Here is a 21,353-nt window from a genome sequence, read left to right on the forward strand (position 1 = left end):
GAGCAGCTAGATTTTATTTGCATGGCCCGTTCCCAGCAGGCAGAGGCAAGGAGCAGGGGGTTGGTCCTTGCAGGACCAGACCTGGTCACAGCAAAGCTTTCTAAGGCTCCCATCCAAAGGAAGGACCTTGTTGGAAGGTATCTGCTAGCTGGGGTGGGCGAGCTGTGGGGGGCTGGATGGAGCAGCCAAGGTCAGGTTGTGGGAGAGGGTGGGATAGGAGTCACTGCCACATGCCAAGCGTGGTGGCTGCCATCACACCTGGTCTGAGCACCAGCCCTGGGCGCTGTGCCTCAGTTTACCCAGAGTTAACACCTGGAGCTTTGGAGATAGTATTTTCCAAACACGTCCTTCACCCTGCGAGAACCTTCACCCAGGTCCTAGCAACCTTCCAGAGGAAGCCTTGGTCCTGCTCAAGCAGAATCACAGCCTGTCCTTGCATCTATCTCCTAATGGACCAGAAACCTGAGCTCTGCTGCTTCCCATTCATTTGGCAGCGGCACATTTGCTGTCCCCTCCAGGAAAGGGGCACCAGCCCCAAACCACCGGCACCCCTTGCGGATCCATCCCCTCTCCTGGCCCTGAAAGCGGCAGGCTCTCCTGGCTTTCAGCAGGACACCCTGATGTGCTGGGTGTGATTTGCATTGGAGATGACTGGTGAAGATGAAGTCATCCTACCAGCTCCTCCAGCCCCCACCTTTCACCCTCTCCTTTGGGCTTCATAAGGCCTTACAGCACGGCCAGTACACGCTCCGCAGAGGAACCAGCCCTTGCTCCTTCTCACTGATGAGCGCAGAGATGCTTCCAAAACAGCAAGGCATGACCAGAAATCCTATGGGTCTTCAGGCGCTGGTCCTTCCATGGGCAGTAATTACCCAGGAGTGCTGCCGCGAGACAATTCTGCAGTGCCTTGGAAAAGGACAGGGGCAAGGAAATCCACAGGGGATGCTCCGATATTCAAGAAGGTCAGCACGCAGAAAGCTGTCATGTAAGGGATGCCAACCGTGCTCCTGCACCCAGCCTGGTCCAGCCCTTGGTCTCTCCGCTTCTCCCCAGTCTTGGCTTCAGGGGTGCAGGGACTGAGGGAGGTACAGGAGGAGGGCTGGACTGCACCCCGCTTCCTCCCAGAGAGGAGAAGGAAGATGAAAGGAAGGGTAAGGCTGGGATGGCCAAGCGTGGGATGCGAGGGGAAGGTGTCAATTAAAGCAATGAGGCCCTCTGCATCCCCGTGCCTGACAGCCGGGCTGAGCGGAGCTGACAGCCGGAGCGCCGGCTGGCTTCCCCGTCTCGCTTGCCGGAGCGTGCTTCCCCCCGCGCACCCCCGGCTCCAAATCGGCAAGGCTGGGGCATGCGGACACCGGCAGCGGCATGGTGTCCCTTCCCCTGCCCCCAGAGATGCTCCTAATAACGGGAATGATCATGATTTGGGGCTTAAGCAGGCCACGGCCAGCCTGGGGGCGGATGGCAGGGAGGCAGTTGGGGGCCGGGTGGGATGGCAGAGGGAGGCACTGCATCGCACTGAAATACCTAACGAGCAAGTGCTGCCAGGTCTCAGCCCCTGCGCAGGATGGCATCAGTCAGGTGCTGGGATGCGGGGAAGGTGGCGATCCAGAAGACACTAGCTGGCAACATGCCCCCCGAACCGCCCCCTCCCCGGACAGCCAGCCACCTGCATCTCTGCTCTCCCTTGCCTCTCCCCTGGGAATCGCATTCTGGGAGCTCCTGCTTCACCCCCTGCCTGCCCTCCCCGCAGGCTCAATCCGATTACTGCTGATACACATCTCCTCCTGGGCTCCAAAACACGCTCTTCCCAGCTGAAGGATTCGCAGGGACACGGAAAACTTGTCCTGATTGCGGCGTTAATGGTCGTGTGGCCCATGTCATCACCAAAATGGCCTTAGGGGGAGAGTTGATGGGTCTCTGAAGTCATCAGGACTACCCCACCTCATCTTGCTCCCCTTATTAAAACCATTCATCCTGGGAGCTAAATGAATATGTTTCATCTTCAAATGCTGAGACACAACAGCAAGCAGGCAGAGATCTAATAGAACAATACCCATCTAATCATGCCGATTTTTCTCTCCCCATCCTGCCTTCATATTACATGCGCGGCCGCGAGACCAAGCCAGGGCCGCAGGCAATGGGTGAGGACGGGCCACGGCCCGCACCTGGCTCTGCTGCCACCACTGCACCTCGTGTCCCCCCTACCCACAGCAGGGTCTTCCACCCTCTGCTGTGGTGGAAAAAGCCCCAGGACTTTTAAAACTAATAAGCCTGATAGATACTGAGCCTAACAAGTCTAAGGGAGCCAGGGAAGCAGGGCAGGCCCTCCGTCATCAGCAGACCCCTGCTTCCCCTGGGAATATTGCATGCCGTACTGTCCATGAATCATTTTGGCGCTCCTTCCCGCACCCACCGCAGGTTTTCCCAGCTCCTGTTCCCTTAGATACAGGGTTGATTTTTTCCCCTTGTTTGCTAAAGCGCGATGCTAGAGGAAGCGTAACAATTTTGTGTCTCTCACATATTAAGGGTCTCCAGCAAGGTCCTCGGCTGGGGATGGGGTGGCGGAGGACACGGCAGGTGGGAGCGTCGTGAAGGGCTGGGGGTGGGAAAGGTGGTTAATCCATCGCATCTTTCAAGAGCCTGCCAGAGACGCCGCTGGTCTCCCCTTCCTAACTAGGGTTTGCACAGCAAATCCCTGCTCTATCTAATTATTAACGATAATAACGGTGGCTGGCTCGCTGGATGCCATCTGGAGCCCTGCCACGCGTGCCCGCTGGCCCCAGGAGGGCCGGGAAGGGGGTGACCCACGGGGCGAGGGCCAGGGCCAGGGGCTGGCCAGGCGGTGGGTACCAGCTCAGCATCGCCCTGAGGACCCGGTGGGCCCACCCAAGCTGCCGTGCTTGTGTTCGCTGCTGTGGCAGGCTTCATAAGGCTCCGCTCTTTGACTGGCGTTGAGTTTATGTGAAAGTAATTAACAGTAATTAATCCTTAATTACAGTAATTAGCCAAGTCGCAGTAAATTAAACCACATCTGGAGCAGATGAGGGCTTCTGAACGGAAGGCTAGTGCAGGCGACAATCGGAGAGATGCTGAATTCATCTGACAGCATCTGATTAAGGCTACCTGTTGCAAGCTGCTCATTTGCATCGTGTTTTTGTTTGTGTTTGGCAGTAACCCTTTCAGCCGGGCTCCCACCCCCAACTCCACTCCCCCTGCCTGTTTCTACCTCCCCATCTGCCCCTGCAGCGCTGTGTGGATCTGCAAGCAGAAGGGAGCAGCTCCAACCCAAGAGCCAAGGGTCTCCCTGCCACCCTCTGCAAGCAGCCCAGGGGATGAGGAGCTGCTGGGCTCCCCCGAACCCTCCAGAGAGCAGGAGCTGCTCAGGGGGTGGTATATAAACCACCCACCCCACAGGTAGGCACTGGGCAGGGGGCAACTGAGCAGGATGGAGACAAAGCAATGGAGGCAGCCAGCTTTGCTCCTCAGTTTCCCTGCGCCATAACAGCTACAATAATCATAATCATAATAATGATAATAATAATAAAAGATCTGGACTCCAAAGGGGAGCACATTACCAAAAAGGGGCAGGCTATTATTAATACCACTCAGCATTTACCCAGTGCCGTGCTACCTCAGAGACCTTTGCTGATGTTTAGCCATGCTCACAAGGAAGGGGAAATCCTTCCCTTCCCTTTCTTCCAGCAATGGGGAAAGCACAAGACGGAGAGGCAAAACAGGGTCCGAGAGGCTCAGCTACAGCTTGTCATGTCTGAACGCTAAGAGCAAGCTCAGGGAGCAAACTACACCGTCCTGATTCGGTTTCATGCCTTCGTCCCACACAGCCAGGATGCATGGTTGGCTCTGAGCTATTACAGAAAACTGGGGACAATTCAGAAAAATATCTTTCACTCTTCTGGTCCTCAAACTGCATCACTCACCAGCACCCCAAACTCTGGGACAAGGTTTGCTGTCAAGGCAGAGAGATGCCAATGGGATTTCAAGAGTAGAACTGCAACCATGGTGGTCCAAAAGCAATTGCCTGATTTCACTAGGTATTGCAAAAGCTTTGGGCCTTAATTGCACGCAGTTAATGAGCATGAAGGTCCTGCGTATCTTGCCTTTTCATCACACAGTACAGGGTGGATGGGTGGTATACCTAGGCTCCAAAGCCTAGGCAGGGAGTGTTAAAAACCCCTTTGATACTGAAATACTGCCTCGCCTCTGGAACTGAAACCATCCAGCTAAAACACCCACCAACCAGCCAATGTCTAACGCCTGTCCGACCCAGAAACAGACTTTGCTGTTGTGTCTCAGTTGGAAAAAGGGGAATTCACAGCTTTCATCCCCTCCCAAGGAGAAACGTGGTGTTCCTCAGCCCCCAGGGCCACCAGTCACCAAACGGAGCAGGAAAAATTAAGTAGACTCAAGTGGTGCTCCACCAAACCTCACCTTCCTGAACTAGGCAGGTGCCTGAACATGGATGCTACCTCAAGAGGGCTGTGCCTGGTGCAAGAACTGTGTGTGCCTACCCAGGGTGAAAGGATTTTGCAGTCAACTTAAGAGTGGGGAGGGTTCCTGATTCACACCCCTAAAACGAACTCACACTGTCCTCCCAGTGCAATTTTACTTTCAACCAATAGTTTTCTAAATAGATATTCCATCAGCTTTGTACTTGAGATCCTTCACAGCTATGGCATTTACAGCAAATCACATTATTTTGCTGCAGCCAGATTTTTGGCTAAAATATATATATATTCATATGAATAAAAGATTCCCTCGTAAATGTCTTCAAGAAATACACCCCCAAAATCCACAATGCCAACATTTTGCCTTGCACAAAAATAACATAAAATGGGAAGCTGTAACCAAATACACAAATCTGCTCCGGCCAGGCAGAAAGAGTGCAGGATGTTGCTCTGCTCCAGAAGCAGCAATGACCTCAGACGGTTTAATGGTGGAGGCAGGAAAGCCTGGCTGGGCCTGCTTCTTCTCCACAGGTATCAGCCAACAGCTATCTGTACAGACCATAGATGCTAAAGATATGGCCTTCAAAGCTGCAAAACATTCAACATCTCAGCTAGGGTGAGTAGCCAAGTCTCCAGTGCATGGGCAACTCAAGACTCTTGGGAAGATGGGCACTGCAGACCCAAATATGTGTTTTATTTTAGCTTGTGTGTGTCTTTGCGTCCAAATTTCCTCCAGTCTCACTTAGCTATGCAACTTCATCTCTACACCCATAAGGAAGCCCCGTCCCCATGCATTGAAAGGCTCAAGAGAAACGGCTCCTGTAACGGCTCCCAAGACAATTCCCAGCTGTCCCACCCTGGATCAGGACACAACAATACCTCTCTCCCCAGAAGACAGTGTAGGTGAAGTGGTGCAACCTCCCCTGCTTGCCTGCCCATTGCTCCTCTCAAAGCTGGCAAAGACTTGCAGGAATATGAGGACCAGGGTCAGTGCTTTCTCCAAGATGCATCAACAATGTTGCTGTTAGGTCCAACTAGACCCAAAGCTAAAAGCTCCCTAAACCTCCAGCGTTGCTCAGCCTAGTCATCCTACCTACTTGCAACTGGTACATCTCAAACTTTCAGGCCTGCATCCTTCATGGTGGTTCCAACCTGCGTAAGTAGCAACAAGTCCCTCTGGCTTTTACTTACGTGGTTGGGAACACAAGTCGCCAACGGAAATAGACCTTCCATGCTGGTGGGGCGATGGTTTTAATGCCACCAAGTTGACCCTCTCTACCTTTTTAAGCCCAAATAATTGGGACATTTTGCTGCAGAAGCCCAGAGCAGTCCAGTGGCTGCTCCATTCCCAGTAGTTTCACACCAGGTCCAATGAGAAATCCAATACAATCACAGAAAAATTAACGATACTGCAAAGGGGAGAGGCACATCTCGCTTCTCTCCAGGGGAAGGGAGATGTGGCCATACCCAACGACACGGCCAGGTGGACTTCCTCACCCACCAAATATCACCATTTTTGGACCCAACATGCTACTGTGGAAGTTTTAACCTGAAAATAGAATGCGTGCGTGGCAAAGTTCCCAAATAAAACCAAGTAAAACTAAGCCTCTATGCCTTACAGCCCAGGAAGGTACCATGGCCCAAGGACCTGGGGCTGGGGAGGTGAGACACGGCAGATCTGCCCAGCCCTGCCAGCGACCTGGCGCAGATGCGCCTGCCATTGCAGACGGACGCACGTACGCCTGTTTTATGGACATGTGTGCGGTCCTTTCAGGCCGAAGACTCCGGTCCCTCCTCATCTGCACAGTTCGAATTAATTATACACTTTAATTTCATGAATTATTAATTTGATTCTGACTCGGCAGCTTACGATTATCCAGCGCTACAGACTATGCAATTCCAGCTTCATTAAAACATCACCAGCTGCCTGAGAGACAGACATTAAATAGCAGAGAGTAATAATAAAATTAAGCTCCCTGCGCATAGCAACAGAGTCTTCCCCAGCCGCACACGGTGAGGGCCCAACTGGTAAATAGGTCCCTTCCAGGAGCTCCATTCCCCTCCTGAGGCTGGTCGGACCCCGCTCCTTCACTGGGAGGATGCTGCTTCCGAGGCACGTGGCAGTGGAGGACCTGGGGGTGTGCAAGAGCACCCCTGGGACGGGTGGCACGACCGGGCGATGAGGGCGAGCGGCATCCCCCTCCCAACGCCCTCCTCAGCGCCCGCAGCAAGGACGGGGAAGGCTCCAGGGCTAACATCGCCTCCAAATAAATAAAGCCGGAGCGCTGCCTCCCAGCGTCTCCCTGGCAAAACAATTTATAGAGGGAAAATGTCGGAATTTAGACATTCCATTTAGCTGCTTCAGAAATCTAAGGACCCCAAACCTTGTGGGATTTGAGAAATCGATGGAATTAATTAAGGGAGATGTCCAGCAGTCTCTGCTAAGTAATCAGCAGGTACAGTAGACCTGAAATTCTATAAAGAAAAATGGGAAGGGATGACATTGAAGGAGGCAGTGGGGATTAAAAAATGAGCATCCGAGTGGTAAAGGCGCACACCCATTGATCGCTGCATTACGGATTAAGGCTTCAACGAGCAGCCAGAAGATTCTGTAGCAGAAAATGGTTACAGAGGATGAGCATGAGCAGAGCGGATATATATAACCTCTGACAGCCGGGAACAACTGAGAGACAGAGGACAGCTCTGCGGCGAACCCCGGAGCAAGAAAGTTTTGGGGAAGGGAGGAAGGGGAAGCTGGGGGGTGGGGGGGGGGCTCGGGGGGAGCCATTTTGTGCGAGGGAGACCTGCCTGGGAGGAGGCAGCAGGTCCCCTACCCACCCCGGGGAGGAAGGTGGAGGGGGGCACCCAGAGCCAGTGCCAGATGGGGAGCCATGGGGGTGGGCAGCGATGTGGGGAGGGGGCACTGGTGTGCTGGCCTGGGAGGCCACTCCATCAGCAAGGAGTTAACGCCTGGGAAGGAGGCGCAGAACAAGCGAACACAAACGCACAGACCAGACTCGCCTGCCTGGCTGCCAGGCCTGTCACAGGGCTCCCCAGCCCAGCTTCACCTCTCCGCCGTGGGCTCTCGAAGAGACCACTGCCTTTAATCCTACGCCCCTTAGCACTCCTGTGCTTTGGTTGCCCAACCATCCCGCCACAGATGACCGCATCCGAGCCTGGGAAGGCACCGTCCCCACTTAGACCATGTCCACGCGGCAGCAGCTTCCCGAGGTCGCTCTACCCACAGCACAGCCACAGGATGCACAGCTGCCTGCCCCCAAAAGCCAGGCTGGACCCTCCTCGCCAGGGCAGCTGCGGGCAGCAGCAGGCAATGCCGTGTTCAGGGGCAGGTCGCCGGTGAGCCCCATCCACCCCCAGGAAGGAAACAAGTAGGGCATGATCATGTTTTCAGACACTCCGGGTATGTATGGGAGGGGGATAAAGCAAGATCACCCAAGAGGTGCCACCCTGAAACCCCCAGCCCACAGCCACCCCACTGCACAGCACTGGCACCACATCTATGCCATCATTTGGGACCAACCACAGACCAGATGTGCTTCTCCAGAGGTCCCAACCATCGCCCAAACCACCGTACCCAACGACGCTGTACAGCAGCTGGCTCAGACAAGGCTTCAGCAAGGTGGTGAACTTGATTTTCCATGCTTAAAACGGATCCTCACTGAGAACATTACAGCCGCATCCGATGCCTTGTGCAAACAGAGCTGCTGCCTGGAGGAAACCCTTGGGAAGCAGCAGTATCCCACCCAGCCATCCTGCCTTCCTGGTCAAAACTGAATTGGGATTGTTGGAACATTTCAAAGGAAAATTTCAAAAATAAAATCACCCCCCCCTAGCCGCAGGGCCAGCCCCGCATCACCCTCCAGCCTGCTCCTTATACATACGCATTGTTGTAAGCCAACACGAGCTAAAAGTCAGGGGTGCCAGCACACGCGCACAGCTGGAGGGGACCCTCACTTCGCTGGGAGGCACAGACTGGCCAGGTGCAGCAGGGAGAAGGGCTCACCTCACACATGGATGCAGCCATGGGGAGCCAGCTGCTTTGGGAGGTGTCTGCAAGCTAGCGAGGCTGGTGAGGCCGAAGCCCGCTTCCAGCGATGGGCTGTCTGCAGCTCTGTGGGTGCCTGGACAGGTCCGGCAGCCCTTGTGCTTCCATCCCAGCACTGCTGCTCCCACCACCACTCCGTCCCCCACAGAAGTATTTCCATCCTTCAGCCCTTAAATATCTTTCAAAAATCTGTTGGGGAGCAAAAAAGCGCGCCTGAAGGTCACGGGCATTTTGAGCCAAACTCAGTGAGGGTGTCCTGGCTGGGGCAGGGTCTGCAAAAACATCTTCCCTCTGCAGATGGGCCACCTCCCCAGTCCTGCAGGAATCACACAGCTGTGCTTGCATGGGCAAACTGCACGGAGCATCTGGGTTACCCCTCTTGCGTGGCTCTGGGAGACAGAGCAGGACACCAAGTGGACCTTGTCCCCTTCATCATCAACAAAGACAGCGTCATCTTCTCCACTGCTAGTTGAGGGACATGGAAACCCCAGTCTCTGTGCCAGGCAAACCACAGGGACCAGAGGGCGCAGCATGGGCAGCTCCTGTTCCAAGCTGAAGCGAGATGCTCCTGCGTGCAGGAAGGAGGAGCCCCAGACCCAGCATGACAAGACGCCAGCATAAAGAGGCCATGACCTCAGGAGAAAGATGGGTCTAGCAGATGCAGCAGCATAAAAGCTGCTCATCCCTTCTCCCCAGAAAGGCTTCCTCTGTGCCCAGGCCAGACTCTGATGGCTCTCTCTGCCCCCACGACTCCTCACATCCTTGGATCAAGCCCCTCCGGCTCCAGCTCTAGGTTCCCTCAAGCCAACTCCAACCTGCCTGCAGGCAGGAGCTGCCAAACCCACAGCCCGAGCCAACAGCAACGCCTCGAAATCACACTTGGGAGGCCTTACGGGTGCCCAGCGACACGTCAGGCGGTGTGAGGCGGTGTGTGTTTTACAATCCATGTGTCGAAGAGCCCTGAGCAAAGGCTGTAGCAGATGCAGAGCATTCAGCGCATTCCTTCCCCTGGCTGCATTACAGCAGGAGGCAGGGAGCAGCCCCGGCCTCTGCCCCCCGCCTCCCCAGCCCCCAGCAGGCATTTGGCATCCAGCACCACAAGCTCCCGGGGCAGGCATGCTCGTCGCCACAAACATCCTCCCTCAAAGCAGGACGCCTTCTCCCATGGGGCAAACATTAGTGGGACAACTGGAAACGTTCAACTTGATTATAATGCTTTAAGAAAAGGTCACGGTGAAATTTCAGCGCTTTACCTTGAGCTCTGTTTGTTCTCTGCAGGATGAGATGGGAAGAGTCAGCTTGCCCTGGCTCGTGGCATCCGTGTAGCTCTGATTGCATTTCACGGGCCGGCAGCAGGCTGTTGAACCACAGCAAACCCCCCAGCTCTGGGGACCAAGATAAGTCACTGCGGACATGCTTGTAGGGGCACGTGCTGGACCACCACACACTGTAGCTGGACCACCACACCATAGCCAGACCACGTTTTCACTCCGAAAGTTGTCCAACCCTTCGCTCATTTTGCCCCGTGCTTGCACTTTTGCTGTCAAAACAGGCCAAATACACCCAAAACGCACGGAAAAGCAGCCAGCAATTCCTAGACAGCATGTCCCTCGGAGTCAGGAAGGTTTTCCAGCATACCATTTGGCTTCGTCTTTTCAGGCCTCAAAAGGGAGCTGTGGCCAGAACTGCAATGAGGCAGCAGCACTGCGGGACTCCAGCATCACTCAAGCGTCGCCCAGACCACAGATGACCCTCAGCCAGTACACCAGCCCCACCAGCAGCTTCCCCTGCTCCTAGAGAGGGAGGACAAGCAATGGCAGCCAGTACTGAAGGACTGACATGGCTTCTGCCAGCACTATGAGCAGGACCAGGTCTCAGACCTCACTGAGCAGCATGCAGCTCAGGAGCATCCCAGCTTCCCCAGCACCTATCCTTGCACAATTGCTTTGGGACTCATTAACAAGCCACTTTGCTCTCCAAGCTGAGGTGCGCAAGGACAACCCACCAAAAGGCCCACAGCTGGTGCAGAAGGTGACCAGCACTCCCCAAAACGCATGGGCACAGGACGAGGAGCAGCCTAGCATCCCTCCTCTGCGCATCGGAGTGGGAGCAGCTCTGACCTGCAGCAAAGGGTTTGCTATCAGTTGGGCGAGAGAAAAACCAAGGTCAGTTTGTGGCCAACTGCCCCCAGCAACGTTCCTGCTGCAATAATTAAATCTGTCGTCCAACTATTTGCTGCTGGGGGAGGTCTCAAAGGGTCTCCAAGCAGAGCGAGGAGATAAGCACTAGTGGACATGGAGCCCTCTGCAGCCACTGGGGTTGGGGCTGCCAGGTCTGGGTCCAGGCAGGTGGAATGGGAGGGAAAGCCTCTGGGAGCTACCTTCAGCTAGGATGACTCCCCTGGAAAAGGCAGTCAGCAGAGGGTTTTGGGGGCAGAGTTTAAAACAGCCGCTTCCAGCAAACTGGACCAAAAGCTCGAGGCGCCAAGTGCTCTCACAGCACCTGGAGGTGGCTGGGAAGGGCACAGCATCCTTCCCCGGAGGTGGTGGTACAATCCAGCTTGCAAAGTGCTCCCCCCAAAAGGGGAAACGGTCTGAGACACCACCACAGTGCAAATGATTCTTTCCTGATGCCTGCTGATGCAGTCAGAGCGCAGGGCTGGCATGACATTCCTCCGTGAGTTAGGACACAGCTGGTGGGTCCCCTCGGCAGCATCCTTCCACTGAAAGCCAGCCTCAGCAAAGGCAACGCCTGCTTCAAAGCCGGGGAGGGCAGAATCAACTCTTCAGCTTGTCGGTGGGGCCGTGGCAGACCCAGGAGGCAGGCAGGCCCTTGTCCCCGCAGCGCCTGCTCTTGCTTTTCCGGAGCACACAGACGCACCTGCCCGCGGAGCCGGGATGCTGTATTCCCACCACTCCGGCAGTGCCACTCGCAACAACTCCCAGCTGCTGCCAAAAGGTATTTTTAGCTGCATTATTTATTTGAACACCTGCCTGAGACTTCAAGGCAGAGTACAGAGCCTGAGCAGCGGAGGGAGGGAGGGAGGAACAGCGCAGGGAGATCTGGACCACTTCCACTGGAAGATTCGAGAGCGGAGACACGGTGCAATGGAGCAAGACTCGGGCCATGCCGAGGAAGAAGACGGTTTGGCCGAGATCACACACCTACACCACAAACAGCACCGGGTTAACCCAGCTGCTGGGAACAGTCGAGTACCAGTGCAGACTGGGAAGATGCTCTAGCCACCTTCCTTGAGAGACTGCCTTCAGGGAAATTGGGCTCGTTAGGTATCCAACCACACGTGATTTCAAGATGCTCTGGCCCAATGTGGTGTCTGCAGCCGAAACACCCAGGTCTCGCCGCTGTGCATCGTTCTTCCGCATAATCCCATTTTGGGGAGAAAACTCAGCAGAACTGCCCTCTTTCAAAATGCCTTTTCTCTGCACAAAACTGATTCCACCCCAAAACCAGCCTGCTGCCCTGTTTTGGAGAGCCACCCCCAGAGAAAAGAGGACAAAGCAAGCAGAAGGCGAGGGAAGGAGGGATGCTGCAAGGGAGGACAGACGTACTTCACTCTTCTTCCCGAAGACGGAGATGCCCTCAGGGGTTGGGGAGGGGGGGGTGCATGGGGTAACTGAGGGGTACACGGAAACGATACAACACCCCTGCGTTATTTTTGCACATGCCTTTCTTGCCACCCCATTTACTGATGTGAACAAAACCTGCTGCCTCCCTGCCCTTCTGCTCAAATAATCCCCCTTTTTCACTGAAATCAGCCAGGAAAAGGAGGGGGGGGGGGTGGGCGGGAAAGAGAAAAAGGAAAAAAAGAAAAGATCATCTAAAAATAAAGGCCAGGCCAGAGTATGTGCCTCTTGGTTGGGCTCCTGTGCTTACAGATCTGCTTATTTTGGCCTATCTCTCCCCAGCGATAAGGCAGCTAACAGCCCGTTATCAGCCAGTCGGTGAAAATGTGCTCCAGCCTGATTAGGGCTCAGTCTTTGCCAAGGTTATAAACAGCCGTTATCGTTCTCCCAAACAGAATAATCCGGACAGTATCAGCTCAGAAACATATGGGCCACACAGCGAAGATAGCCGCTGACGGACACTTCATTTTAATTGTAACGAGTGGTTAGCAGCAGCCTCCAGACAACAGACACAACTGCCCAATTGGCAGCGGGTTTGCATCTCCTCCTGCATCCCTCCTCCCTCCTGCTCGCTGCTGGTTTTTTTCTCCTCTCCCCTCTGCCCTCCTCCTCTCGACTTCGCAGACCCCTGGGTGAGCAACCTGTAATGCTGGGAGAGCCCTGCCCCGTTCCCGTGGGGCTGGGGGCAATTGGGCAGGCAGCACCCTCCTTATCTCCGCAGGTGGAAAACCAGCCCGGGCCAGTGTGGCCATGTCACACCTGATGTGCTTGCGGCCCCGCTGCCGTGAGCAGGGAGCGAGGCGGTGCACGAGGCCGCTGCGACGGTGGGGAGGCACCTGCGCCCACCTCTCCGCAGGGGACAGAGGCAGGGTGACGGGTCCCCACCGGAGAGCGCAGGGTCCCCGCGCCTGGGTCCCCCCTCCGTGCAGCACATCCCAGCGTTTCCTCGCTCCCTGCCCGCGTGCCAGCTCGGCAGCAGGCAGGGTGCGGGAGGAGGGGCAGCAAACCCTCATTTCACATTCTCCCGGTGTCCCTTCTGTGTCATACTTCTTTTTTTTTCCCCCTTTCCCCCCCTCCCTCTTCCCAAAAGGGGTGGTTTAGCTCAGAGAGTCTTAAACACATTTGCATTCCCAAGACAAGCTTAGGCATAAATTCATCTCAGTGCACGGGTCTTTTTTTCTTTTTTCCTCCCCATCCTCCTTCTTTTCCTCCCCTCTCTTTTTCTCTCCAAACCCAAAATGAATTCAGAAAGAACCCTTGCAATTCCAGCACCGTTGCACTGCGCAATGCAGGATTACAAGGGATCTGAGGGCTTTCCTTTTCTTCCGACTCACGGCGTGCGGTGTTGCCGCTTGGTTTTGTTATTAACAATATGCAGGAATAAGGCTCTTAGCCCCATTAGCTGCACTAACCTTCTTTCCACCTTCTTCTCCAGCCAGCCCTGGCTCTCAGAAATCACACGTGAGCTCCAAACCCCCTGCAGTCCAAAAGCAGAGGGAAAAGGGGAAACCCCCCGAAAAACCCCACAGCAAAAATGTTAACGTGGGGGAGGCAAGCTGAAAACCTTAGGGGGACCCAGGACTGAGCTTCGAGCCACAGACGCTTTCTCAGATAATCTGTATTCCTATCTCGGTGCCAGCGGAGCTGTGATCAGAATATCCAAGGTCTCATAAAAGATTCAGGGCTTATTGACTTCCCTGCCTTCCCTGCCAGTTCGTGGTGCTCCTGCCTGCTCCCGCTCAGCCTCCAAAGCACTTGCTGCCCCCTGCAAGCTGCCACTGCACATGCCAAAGTCGAAGACACCTAACTCCTGCGGCTGTGCTGGCCCAGGTGGATGTCCAGACTAAGCTGGGGAATGTATTCCTGGCCCCCAACTCCAGCACGAGGCATTTCAGGAGAGCCTTTGCGCCAACGGACATCCCCACCCCAGAGCAAACCCCTCTTAGATGTCCCCATGGCCATTCCAGCAGCACCAGCCACTGCGGCGGGCAGGCGATGCTCCACACGCAGCAGGCAGAAAAGCCAATTTCTGAGTTATTTTAATTCAAGTCACACGTTTAGGTGAAATCAACTCCAAGCTGGAAAAGAAGACTTACAGCAGGGACCCCTCAGGAGCAGGTTTCCCCCCAGATCATACGTGGGACGAGCTCTCCAAGGGCTGCCTTCGGCTGCACTGCAGCCTAGTTTTGCTGCATAAGCAGCCCCCAGAAAATGTGCCGACCAGAGAATCCAGTCCCTGCAAATTTACGACCAGTATTACTTGGCCGCTGCCTTAAGGAGAAGGCAGAGGATGGGGGCAGGCACCCAGCCCTTTGGAACATGCCATCCCACCATCACTCACATAGTTACTGGTTTTAGGCACAAAATATCAGGTGAATGGTGAACACGGAATGAATTGTGTAGTTTACATACTGGAGGTCTTCATACATGAATTACACAGAGATGCCCATGAACACCACATACAACCAAGCACAATATAACCATCAAATCCACCCAGGCGCCCTATTAATTATATTTCCGCATCACCTAAAAGCCTTACAGGTGCATCAAGACTCCATACTAGAAGGCACTGCACAATATAGAAAATAAGTCCATATAAAAATAAAATACTGCATAGGAACATATGGATTTATATATACATATATGCTCAAACACACACGCACACGTTTGTTTACATACTGTATGTGCATACACCCTCATACAGCACGTGCATATACACCCCCACAAGGCATACCCAGACATGTACATATATACGTACCTGCACACAGATATAGACTGTTTATACATACACAAACTATACAAACGCTCTACGCACCCCGCTTGGTGACAGCTCAGATTTTCAGTAATATCATAATATTATTTTTTAGATCAGTTAAGGTATAAAATGTGCGCTCTCTCAGTCTTTAATATTAATAAGTCTTGTAACTAGCAGTTTCTCGTAGCTCCGAATTCTTGAGCACAACTAGAAAGGGCACTTATCCTGAAAAATCTAATAAATTTACAGTTTTATATACTTCCTTCAATTGTAAAAGTCTTGTTCAATAAACTTTAAAATGCCACTATAGAGCAATAACACAGACAGTATAAACCCAGCCCTGGGAAAGCTGTGCAACCAGAAATTGTTCCCCTTTCTGCTACAGCAATAAAGTTTTATATGTTTGAACTGACTGTAAAAAGGTTTGAATGTTGGCAACTGGGGAATAATCTGTCTTCTTTATAGTTATTATCATATTTCCCACAAGACCCTTTGGTCTGTGTCAATCCTTCTCGTATATGACACCTTTGTACTGTCAGCGAAAGCAAGAATACTTAACTTTTTGCGTGTGCGCGCGGCTGTGACTGGAGGTCCTTTGCTCTGCTTTTCTTCAGATTACAGCACCCGGGAATAAATTACCTGTGACGTGCTGCAGTGGAAGCCTTTTACCAAATCAAGCTGATTTGGAGTGCAAAGCTCAGGAAAAAAAAAAAAAAAAAAAAAAAGAAAAGAAAAAGGGATTTGTGGACCAGTTCTCAAGGTGCCAGGGTTAGGAGTGGCTGCCACTGAATGGGGATGCTGCTGTCCCCGTGGCCCCCCAGGACACTGCGGTTGCACCCCTGGGACAGGCAGAATCCCCCATCGGTGGCATCTCCCTGTTGCTCTTTCATAACAGGATTTGGTTTGAGACTGGCTCCTCCTGTCTCTCCACCACCATCTTAAGGCGAGGGCAGGTCCAGCACCAGGTTCAGCAGTTGGAGCCAGAGCACTCAGATCCCTCCTGGACAAAACGTTTTGGGGATTCTTGCTGAACCCCAAAGAAATCTGATCCAGACCCCAAAGAAGCAGTAGGCAAATGCAAGGAAATTCCTCAAACTCATCCATTTTACAAACAGATGATGTTTTAATCGGTTGCAATATTTAACTAGGAGTTCAGAAACCAAGATGAAGACAAATGTCACGAGACCTACAGCAAGCCTGGACCTTGGTACCATCCATGCAGGGATGATGTCTGCATGAGCCACTGCGGTGGCAGCTGTGGGGTGCAAGGATGCAGGGGAACCCAGTCCTTCAGCCTTCAGCTGCCCCATGCCACACGATCCCCAACCGCGGGCCATCTTTCAGGTGACAAAGATGAGGCTCAATCAGAGATTGAGATGTCAGAAGAAGTGATGTTAAAGCACGTTTGGAAAATGAAAAATGAGGAGTCACCAGGACCAGATAATACCTGCCTAAGAGTTCTGCAGGGACTCAGAAATAAAATGATTGCATATTTTCATTAGCAGCTCAATCTCTCATTACACTAGAGGACACAAAGTGTCATACCCTATTTTTAAAAAATGGAGTGAGATGAGCCACAGATTCACCGACTTGTGAGTCTCACTTCAGTACTGGCTAAGATGATAAATAGATCGGATAAAGCCTCAAGATGGACACGATACCACCGAGATTAACTAGCAGTGCCTGTAAGGAAGAAGAAAACATACTTCGCTCATCTATTACAACTGCTGCACACCCAGCAACAGAAGGCATGAAGCACAGTTGGTGTTGTCTGCAGTCCCCCAAAGTTTCATCAGTCAACAGATTTAACTCTTCTCCCAGCAAAAGCAAGGACTAAAGTTTGGTTAAAAGGTGGAAGAGAGTAGAAATAAATGGCTTTTTCAACGAGACCACGGGTGTAGAAGGTTTGCCCGCTGCTGCTTAGTAAGTATTGCCAGGAGAAGAGCATGAGCAGCAGCAGGTTTGAGGAGAACATGAGCAACAGGGGTTTGCCAGGACTCACGAAGGCTGAGCTGCTCCTGCAAGGATGTGTGAACGAAGCTCCATGAGCTGGAGATAAGATGGTGGGTAAAAGTCAGCGAGGGTAAAATGCGCAAGGAAGTAATTTAATTACTCACACACACTGACTACGACAAACTTTGCACAGTCAGGCTGGACGCCTAGCGAAGCGTGAAGGGAAGGGGCGGTGAAGGCTGCCAGGGCTGCCCCCTGCCCGCAGGCTCCTCACCCCCTGCAAGCCCATCATCCTTGCGAGAAAGATGGAGACGTTCTTCACCAGAGCCTGTAGTGCTAGAACAAGGGGTAACGGTTCTAAATTTAAAGGGGTCAATTTAAATTTGATACAAGGAAGAAATGTTTTATGATGAGGGTGGTGAGGCACTGGAAGAGGTTGCCCAGAGTTGTGGATGCCCCGTTATTGGAAGCGCTCAAGGTCAGGTTCGATGGGGCTCTGAGCAGCCTGATCTCGTGAAAGGTGTCCCTGCCCCTGGCAGGGGGGTGGACTAGATGAGTTTTGAAGGTCCCTGCTCCAACCCAAACCACTCTGTGATTCTGTGGTCCTGCAGACAGGAGATAACGCCACCCACGAGGTCTCCCCATGGGGGAGCTATGGAGAGACTGGATAAGGAGAAGGGATGCAAGTGAGCACTGAACACTCATCAGCCTTCACAACACAATTTGACAGTTAAGTGGGTGACTGGAAAACCCATCAATGCAAACAAGAAGAAGAGGTCAGAGACACACTCAGCCTGCTCTCCCCAGGTGTAACCACAGAGCTGGAAGGGCACCAACCACCACAGCTTCTCCCCACCCAACCTATGCCTCCAGACATGAGAAATCGTCTCTGAAATGCAAACCGAGCACCACAACCACAGGGTTCCAGTTCTGGACCCTAGCTTAGCACTTCGTGCAACCAGCCACGAATGAAGGCCAAGCCCCTTGGCTTCCCAGAACAGCTAACACTGACAAAGAGAAAGGCCAGGCTGAGGGCCACCGCTTCTCCTGCCCAGCGCTCCTCACCTCACCGGCTGAGCCCGCAGCACCTCTGCACCCACCCTCAGCAGGACCCCAAACCCCAAGGTACCCCACGCGAGCCATCGGGCTGCTGCTTGCTGACAGCTGCATCCCTTTGCACCTCCCAAGCAGCACAAGTCTCTTTGCTAAACGAGCGATGAAAAAATCTCTTGGTGCTCACCATGAAGATGCTCCATCCTGGGCTTGCAGCAAGCCCAGCAAGTGCTGCTGTGCAGGAAGGGGGGTCTGCAGGCACCTGGGCAGCGCTCCCCTCACTCCACTGGGATAATCCAGCTCTTCCCACCGCACCTCAGCATCCCAGCCCTGAACCTGCTGGATCTCAGGGCCACAGGAAAGCGGAGCATGCGTCCCCCCATCCCACCCTATCCTGCCAGTGGAATGGCGAGGGTTAAGTCCAGCCGGCAAGGCGCATCTCTGTTGCAAGAGTCCATTACCTCCCGCCACATTACCTCATTCATTTCTTATATGCGGATGGTTTATTCTCCCATGAGCACCCTCGCTGGCAGACATGGCTAGTGTAAAGTCCCCTCCCTCCCCTGTATTTCTCTATCCATCACATTTAACACTCTGACAGTAACAGTCTATAATGTTTCTATTCTACAAAACCGCTCTGTCAACTCCGGGCTTCCAGAGCAGCAACTGAGGAAAATAAATAACATCAACGCCAGGCCCGACAGTATCACAGCTTGCTTTCTGCTGGGTGTTTTTTAGTTGGGTTTTTTTTTGTTTTTTTGTTTGGTTTGTTGGTCTTTTTAGGAAGGGAAAGGAAGAGAAAAAAATGAGAGCGAGAGGGAAAGGGTAAAAAAAGTGCAGCGGTATAGCATACAGGGAGAGATGGGTGGGAGTTTCCTTCCCACCCAAACTAAGGGCTGGGAGACACCCGGGGGTGAGCACGGCGCTTCTGATGCAGAGGAAGGGTGAGCCTGGCACCCCCCTCACCCTGCACCCCGGGGACACAGCGGCTTAGAGGAGGGGGAGGCCGGGGACAGTACCAGCTCCCCTTCAAGGCCAGCCTGCCTCTGCCATCCAGGGTAAGCGCAGGCAGACAGCAGCTGCCCACACCAAAGGGCTGGAATGGGCTGGGCAGCGCTTGCAGAGGCTGTTTGGGGGAGCTGAGGCTGGGCAGCGATGGGGAGAGGGGCCGCAGCTCTAGGACATCTTGGAGATGAAGGATTCAACCTGCCGCCGCCCACTGTAACTCCCACAGACCCCGCAGCAGCAGCAGGCAAACCCCCATCTGCTCCACACCAGCCCCAGGTCAGAAATCACTAATCCACTTAAATGATCCACTCCGGCTCCTGGCTTAGTGGCCTCACGGTGCTTTCCATCTCCTTTCACTCCTGTGAAATTCCCTGGAGTCAAAGTCAAGCACACGGCCGGAGCTCCGGGGTTTGCCAGCTCCTTTCTGCAGCTGCACCAGTAACCCCAGCACCCAGCCACAGGGGAACCACACCCCTGCAAGTATTACCAGCAAATACACGCATGCATGCATAAATAAATAAATAATAACAATAATACCGATAAACACCCTAAGAAACTGCCTGGCATTTTAGAAAGTGAAAATGAAGCAGAAAAACTCTGCTTTTTTTTTTTTTCAATATTTTTGCTTTTCCTTCATAGGATTATGTTAGTGTTTATTTCAAGTCACTGTCTGCAAGCTCGCCTGCCTTCTGCATAAGCTGTGCAGGCTTGACAAACAGAGACCTGCTCAGGTGGTGTTTTTCATTGGGAAAAAAAAAAAGAAAATAACATGCACAAGAACTTTTCCAATCAGTCAGAGAGAGACAGAGCCCTTGACAGCCCTGCAGACTCGGAGGCTGTGCTCACCAGACAGCTTACGGAAACCGGCAGGGATGCACCTGCCCGCGGCCAAAAAGATGAGGAGGAAATGCAAGTGAGGGCCCGAAGGGATGCTCAGAGGAGAGAAAGAGGTTCGGAGGACTCAGAAAACACAGGGAGCAGGTAACCACCCTCACAGCCCCCTGGTTATTCGCTTCCCCAGTCCCTTTGTATCAAGCAGCTGACATCCTCCAGCTTGACACCAGACAGGGCCACCACCAGCCCTGGATGAGGATGTACATGGGGCTACACCACCCTACATCTTGATGACTCCTTCAAGTAAAAAAAAAACAACAACAAAAAAAAAGAAGGGAAAAAAAAAAGAAATAAAAGTTAAAAAAAAAAAGAGCAAGCAGAAAACTGTTCCCTCTTTTGTTTACATACCTGCCAAGGGCTGACGCTGGCTGCTGTCACTCATTTGTATGAGCTGACTGTTTTCTAGCCGAAAGCAACACAAGCAACAGCAAGGCAAGAAATAAAGGGATGGATCCTGCTCTGAGAGCCCCATGCCACCCCCCTCAGCTCACCCTGCGAACTCTGCTCTGGGAGGAAAACACACCGAGCAACCAGAAAGACTTCAGGTTTGGAAATGAACTGTCTTCTCAGACTCCTTGCAAGAGAGAGCATCACCTCTACAGGAGGGACCCCTGAACAACGCCAGCCCCGAGCTCTGCTGAGCATCCAAAATTCGGAGAACTTGGCCAGAGATGGACAACTGCACCTGAGCATCCTCTCTGGGATTCCCCTGGAGGGGGGCGGCTCATGTGGCACCCACGGCAGCTCAGGCTCGCTGGCCAGACCCTGCCTGCCCTCCGCACCACAAGCTGGGCTCTGCTGCAAAGCCCCTGGAGCCGCTCACATAACCCTCTGAGCCAGAAAGGATGTTACCGGAATTCGGGCTACCGTCTGGAACGGGCTAAAGGATTAGGACTCCAGAGGCAACTATCTTTGCCACAGACTCCCAGTCCTCTGCCAGGAAGGGACTTTATTCTGCTACAAAAAGAAACTTCCCACTTGCAAAAGCAAGAATAAAGCTTCCCACAGAGGTCTGACAGCATAATGTGCATGCAGGCCCTAGTGTACACACACACCTCCCGCATGCAGGCACGCTCGCAACAGGAATGTGCAAGAGAAATACAAAGAATTAAGTAGCAATGAAAGGTACAAACCAAACTCCGAGCTTTGATGTGAAAAAATGCACAAATGCATTTTTTTGTCAAGGTGTATTATTTTCCATTCATAAATATTCACCTTAATAGCTATATATGTAGCGAGATAAAATTTGTATTTAGCTAAGCCCTGTCACTGGGAAGTGTGTTATTTGCTCTTTGATCGCTGTCGTTACTCAATTTATTAAAAAAACACCTCCTTTTGCCCAACACAAGAGGAGAAGCTGGGCACCGGGACCGATCACAGCGTGACTAGTGAGCAGCCCTTGGAGAGAAACATTTACAAACAGTTCACAGGCTGAGATTTGTTTCTGGAACCCAGAAACAAATGTTTCTGCGTAATTAATCCATTTCATATTTACTTTTGAATCAGGATTTGCT

General features: G+C 52.9%; 1 protein-coding gene across 4 annotated transcripts in view; it reads right to left on the reverse strand.

Moving 5' to 3' along the window:
* Positions 1–21,353, reverse strand: part of PBX1 (PBX homeobox 1) — a 135,594-nt gene that overhangs the window by 47,282 nt on the left and 66,959 nt on the right. The window contains exon 1 of one of the 4 annotated variants that reach the window (XM_037404082.1): positions 9,786–12,270. The exons of the other annotated variants lie outside the window; for them this stretch is intronic. Within the exon in view, the coding sequence (XP_037259979.1) occupies positions 9,786–10,002 (217 nt within the window). The 5' untranslated portion in view covers positions 10,003–12,270. Of the gene's footprint in view, positions 1–9,785; positions 12,271–21,353 lie in introns of those variants that run through there. 4 annotated transcript variants of the gene reach the window in all.

The sequence above is a fragment of the Falco rusticolus genome, chromosome 11 (assembly GCF_015220075.1).
Source record: "Falco rusticolus isolate bFalRus1 chromosome 11, bFalRus1.pri, whole genome shotgun sequence".
Taxonomy (NCBI): domain Eukaryota; kingdom Metazoa; phylum Chordata; class Aves; order Falconiformes; family Falconidae; genus Falco; species Falco rusticolus.